Raw genomic sequence first — 6,000 nt, 5'->3', positions numbered from 1 at the left:
TTGGTTGATAACAAGAGCTAAAAATTTGACTTGAGTCACTAAAGTTATTAGGTTTCATCCTGAGGGGGACATGAATGTGTGGACCCAGTTTCATCCATCCAATATCTGTCAAGACAGTTCATGAACTTCATATGGAGGATTAGAATTCATTATCTGGGTAAAATTGGTGATGTAGGTTCCTGATTTTTGGTTTTGGCCAGTTCAGATCAGATTTCAAACCAGCTGTCTAACATTTGCGTAGTTCCCCCTCATGCTGCCAAAACATGTCAGGCCTATGGGGGCAGAGGAACAGGACCTCTGGGATGCTGGTGTTAGATCCTGTGGGTTGTAGGGTGGGGCCTCCGTGGATAGGACTCATTCTGGCTCATCCAGAAGCTCGATTTGATTGAGATCTGGGGAGTTTGGATGTCGGATAAAGACCTTGGGCTGTGTATCTGAGCAGTTTTTGTAGTGTTGCAGGGGGCGTTGTGCTACAAGGTGAAGCTGTATTTGATCTTCAATGTCAAACTAACGTCCACATGAATGCTAGAAGCTAAAGTTTCTCAGCAGAGCAAGATGATCAATGCTTTCCATGTCACCTGTCAGTGGTTTAAATATCGTGGCTGATCAGTAGTTGATATGTCAATCATTCTTTTGGTTAGAAAAAAAAAGCTAATAAGTAGACTTTAAGATGTAGTTTTTTGCTAAAACTCTCACATCATTTAAACATACAGTACTGTTCAAAAGTTTGGGGTCACTTAGAAATGTCCTTATTTTTGAAAGAAAGGCAGTTTTTTACTCAATGAAGGTAACATTAAATGAATCAGAATTACAGTCTAGACATTGTTAATATGGTAAATGACTATTGTAGCTGGAAACAGCTGATTTTTAATGGAATATCTCCATAGGGGTACAGAGGAACATTTCCAGCAACCATCACTCCTGTGTTCTAATGCTACATTGTGTTAGCTAATGGTGTTGAAAGGCTGATTGATGATTAGAAAACCCTTGTGCAGTTATGTTAGCACATGGATAAAAGTGTGAGTTTTCATGAAAAACATGAAATTGTCTGGGTGACCCCAAACTTTTGAATGGTAGTGTATATACATTTTAAATGATACAGTCTCTCAGTTCAAAATCATAAATGTAATAATTACGGCGTATACAATGTAAAACAATAATATTCTTGAGCAGTTTTTAACTCACTTTTAGAGCAATATACAATTATTTTACAGTCAATTAAAATTACAGATAATATCTAGAGATTCACAGGAGGAAAAACATTTTACACGTTAATTGTATTGCTTATTATCTGTCAATATGAATTGGTGGTTTGAAAATGAAGGCACTGGACTAAGGGGACACATTCTGCATGCAAACCGCACCAAATTCATTAATTAGTGAGCACAGATTAGTAATCTTAAAAGTGATTTATTAATTTCTGAGCGTGCATTAGAGTAGCACACATCTTTTTGCACAAGAGCAAATGTGAAGCACCTCCATGGCACAAATGAGTCATTTTTGCACAAAATGTGTTCAAACTCAAAGCACTAAGCAGCTCCTCCTTAACAAAACAACCTTTTATTTTCTGTGCCAGTGATAAAATAAGATGCAGAACCTTCAGTGCGTGTAGGTTATATAATAATGTGAACAAAACCAGCAGGTCGGATTGGTGTGAGCTTGTCTGCTGTGTTTTTTGGGGGCTGAATAAATAAAAATCTGTCTTTGGTTGTTCCTGTTGACTTGTGATGTGCCAAAAAAGCAAATTGGAAATGGGAGACACACGCAGAGAGGGAGAGAGAGAGAGAGAGAGAGAGACACTGAGAAATCCCTAGAGACAGAAAGAGGGAGGGAGGGAAGAGGGAGAGAGGGTGAGGAACAGACAGGAGCAGACAGACGTCCCTCAGCAGTTTAGTCGCCGGTCACTCGGCGGAAAACGCGGAACGCTGATTTCTGGGCCGAAAAGTAGGAGAAAAGCGAGACTCAAACTACATTTAACAGCTGAACCGAGACTTCTGTTTATCTAGAGACAGATAGATCTGGAGATAGATAGATTTCGGAGGAAGAGGAGGAGAAACCGGCGAGAAGGAGGAGGAGAGAACCGAGCCAGGAGGAGGACGCACGGACCGGAGGGGAAGGAGAGGAGGCTGGAGAGAGAGAAAAGGAATGATTTTTTCTTTCTTTTTTAAATTTTTTTTTTAGTCTCCTCTCCTTCTTCCTTCTCTTCTCCAGCTCCACAGCCAGCCAGCCTGCCTCTTCTGGAGCATTTATGTCTGCGTTCCGGAGGCTTTAAATGTTGAACTTGATGGGTGTTTTAAACGCCACCGCCGCCAATGTCTCCTGTACTTGTAACTGCAAGCGCTACAACCCCCTCCAGAGCATGGAAATCAGTGAGTAACTTGCATTTCATGACTTTATTCATTCTCTTTCTGTGGTGTGAAGCTGCACAGCCTTTATTTGGGGCTCGTTTGTTTCTGATTCTGCTCCGTTTCCTCTATTTCTGACAACACTGACAGCGTGTGGAGTGAATATTTCCCCCTAATTCCTGTTTGTTTTGCGTTTTCTGGACCAACATGCGCATTTTAACCAAAGAAAACCAGCCTAGGGTTGCGTTTTACGGCACCCTAATGTTTTTGTCGGTGAATTGTTTTTTTTGGCGACTTTCTCTGTTTCTCAATCTCATCTGAGTTTCTCCTCATTTGTGCGCTTGATTGTTGAACTTGAACCAAACGTTTCCAACCTTTTTACGCACGGATTTGATTAAACCTTCCGTTTTCTTAGATTTACACGATTCGCAGGCTCAAGTTTTGACAGATACCGGGGCTCTTTTCTCGCTGCAGAGCCGTTGTGCCTGCTTTCCAACTCATTTTTGTGACAAATCCAGCCCCCTTTTTTCACAGGCAAAAAAAAGAAAAAAAAAGAAGAAGCAGAGACTTAAAGTGTTGTTGAAAGTGTTGCCGCAGAAGGATCGTCCTCGGTGGGGTCTGATCGGTGGGAAACGGGGGGCAGCTGGAAGTTTTGTCGTCGCTTCGTCATTCGAGCAAAGCCAGACGTCTGTCTCGCCGTCTGCCTGCCTGCCCGTGCGCGTCCGTGCTTGTGCGCGCCCCCGCGTATTTATGCGTGTGTGTGGTCGTATCAGGGAAATCCCTGCGTTTGTGTGTCTGCGTGTGTTTGTGTGTTGTGAGCGCGCTTGTATGTTTGCATGTGTTGTGTGTTTGGTTGAAGCTGCTGATACAGACATAATAACACTGTAATGAAACCTGCGCGTGTGTGTATGTGTGCGCGCGCGCGTGTGCGTGCGTGTGTGTGTCCGGCTGAGGTCACCAGCAGCACTGACTCACAGCTTCAGGCACAATTCAAGTCTCTAGAGGAGACAATGCACACAAAAATAATCAAAAATCACAATAAATGCATAATGTAGAAATTGCAATGTGCCCAAAATGCAATTTCCAGATTGCAGCAGCTGAAATTTTCACAATAAAGATAAAATGTGTCACAAAATACTGTTATAGATGAAGCATTGTGCTACAGCAAAACCCCGACCTGCAAATCATATTCTCCAGACATAAGGGACCGAGCTAGTCTAGTCAGCTGCAGCCTACAGCCCCATTATCAGTGCAATATGATGGGTCTGTTCCGCTGGGAAGAAATGAAAAAAGAGATAAAACTGTGACAAATATTGCAAAAATAACCACTTTTTCGATTTTGGCAAAATTTTACTCTCCAGACTGAAGGAATCAAGTTTGTCTGGTAGGCTGCAGCCAAAACCCCATTATCAGTGCAATATGTGTTTTTATCATCAGTGGAAAAGAAGAGAAAAAAAGATAAAATTATGAGTTATGTTGCAAAAATCTGCCAAAAAATTGCATCTTTTATTGTTTTATTTTATGCAAATCTTACTCTCCAACTGTAAGGCTTCAGCCAAAATCCCATTATCAATGCAATATGTTGGATTTTTTGCAGTGAAAAGAAATGAAAAAAGTGATACAATTGTGACTAATATTGCAAAATTTACAAAAATAGCATGTTTTGCAAATCTTACTCTCTAGCAGTAAGGAAACAAGCAAGTCTGGTAGGCTGCAGTCAAAATCCCATTATCAGTGCAATGTTTTGGTTTTGTTCCAATGTAAAGAAATTTAAAAAGTGATAAAATTGTGACTAATATTGCAAAATTTGCTAAAATAATCACTTCTTTTGATTTGCTTTATGCAAATCTTACTCCCCAGACATAAAAAAAAAAACAAGTTTGTCTGGTAGGCTGCAACCAAAACTCCCATTGTCAGTTCAATATGTTGTTTTTTTTTCAGTGGAAGAAAGGAAAAAAGTGATAAAATTGCAAAAATAATGATGTTTTGCAAATCTTACCCTCTACCTGTACGGAAACAAGCTAGTCTGGTAGGCTGCAGCCAAAATCTCATTATCAGTGCAATATATTGAATTTTTTTGGTTGGAAACAAATTTTGAAATGAATATTCCCGCTAAAATCATCTTTCATACTGCAAAATTAGCAAAAATAAACACTTTCTTTGTTTTGTTTTTTGCCTCTCTGTAAGGCTGCAACAAATATATCTTTCCTGAGTGGCAAATAAATGGAGAAAAATGAAAATTCCTGCTAAAATCTTGACTCATATTGTAGAATTCTCAAAAATAATCGCAGTTGTTTTTACACAAATCTTTTCCTCCAGACATGAGGAAAGCTGCCTGTCTGTGTGGCTGCAGCTAACAGTATTTTTTTTATTTTTCCTTGTGGAAAGTAAATGAAAAATAAAGGAAAATTCCCACTAAAATCATGACCCGTGTGGCAATATTTGCAAAAATTATTGCTGTTTTTGGTTGTTTTTTGGAAAAGAAAAATAAATCAAAGATGCTCCTAAAACACTTGTTTTTTTTAAATTTATCTATTAGTTGATAATCAATCTGTCTCTAAAATGCAACTGAAACAAAACCAGAAAGCCAAATGTGGCATCATTAATCTTTTGTTTGACCAGAAGTTAAAAACTCGAAGATATTCAAGATTATTATCGCTCAGAGATGAATCCAAAGGAGTGTTCAGAGGTTGACGCGGCTTGTGGTCTCTCAAGCTTTTTAGAAACCGATTTGACTTTTAAAGAATCGTGATTCACTGAGTCCATGGCCGTTTCATTCCCATGAAAAATCTATATAGAACAGCTTTTCTTTTGGAAGGCAGAGGAGATATTTTGACAGACTTTCTGTGATTTTTGTGGTGGAAAATTGAAAGGAAAGACACTAGAGAAGCCGGTGAGTAATGTGTTTGTTTAGTTATGCACGGGAAGAGTTCACGCTGGTGTCCTCAGTCATTTGTTGCCCATGAAGCTTTATTGACGCGACGCTTGTCCCAATTAAACAGGTTCTGTATGAGGGCTGGCAAAACAGGTTACATACAAGTAAATGCCTTCTTTTTAATTCCTGATCTTCATATTTGCATCCTTTATGTTTGCTAACGCTCTGAACTCTAACCAGATTTTTTGCTCCTGATTCATTTTGTTCTCATTCATTACTACAATTTAGAGTTCATGGAAAAAGCACAGCCACAAAAAAGAAATGAAAAACCTAGAATCAACATAAACAACATTTTTCCAAGTGCCCAGAGGTGTTTCCAACTCTAGAAAATAACATGTTGGCTTTTAATTTATTTGCATACTTGTGTCCTATGCTCTGAGTAAACACTGCCTGCAGTGCAGCTGAAAAATCCCCAATTTTTTACAATTTTTTAATTATTTTTTTCCCAGGTGTCTGTTGGTCACAGCTTACCTACGAATGGCTTCATGGTTGCAGCAAGGAGAGCAGAATTTTTGGATTTTTTACAAACTGTAGCGAGACCAAACTGAATTTTTTGGCTAATTTTGAAATGAGACAAATAGAATAAAGACATTTTAGAGAATTATCTTGATTTTAGGCTTTCTTATCGCAAACAATTTAGAAAATCCAACAATTATTTCTGTTTCTACAGTTTTTGGCTCTGGTAAACGGTGTAATTTTGATGATTTTTTTCAAAGATAA

At 39.0% G+C, this 6,000-nt stretch overlaps 1 protein-coding gene across 1 annotated transcript in view; it reads left to right on the top strand.

Moving 5' to 3' along the window:
* The first annotated feature begins 1,861 nt into the window (after nucleotides 1-1,861).
* pmepa1 (prostate transmembrane protein, androgen induced 1) overlaps nucleotides 1,862-6,000 on the top strand; it is a 56,602-nt gene continuing 52,463 nt past the window's right edge. The window contains exon 1 of the mRNA XM_023267596.3: nucleotides 1,862-2,369. Within this exon, the coding sequence (XP_023123364.1) occupies nucleotides 2,273-2,369 (97 nt within the window). The 5' untranslated portion in view covers nucleotides 1,862-2,272. The remainder of the gene's footprint in view (nucleotides 2,370-6,000) is intronic.

This window comes from Amphiprion ocellaris, chromosome 5 (genome assembly GCF_022539595.1).
Source record: "Amphiprion ocellaris isolate individual 3 ecotype Okinawa chromosome 5, ASM2253959v1, whole genome shotgun sequence".
Lineage (NCBI taxonomy): Eukaryota > Metazoa > Chordata > Actinopteri > Pomacentridae > Amphiprion > Amphiprion ocellaris.
Note: the sequence above shows the minus strand (reverse complement) of the source record. Positions and strands in the feature narration are given on the sequence as shown.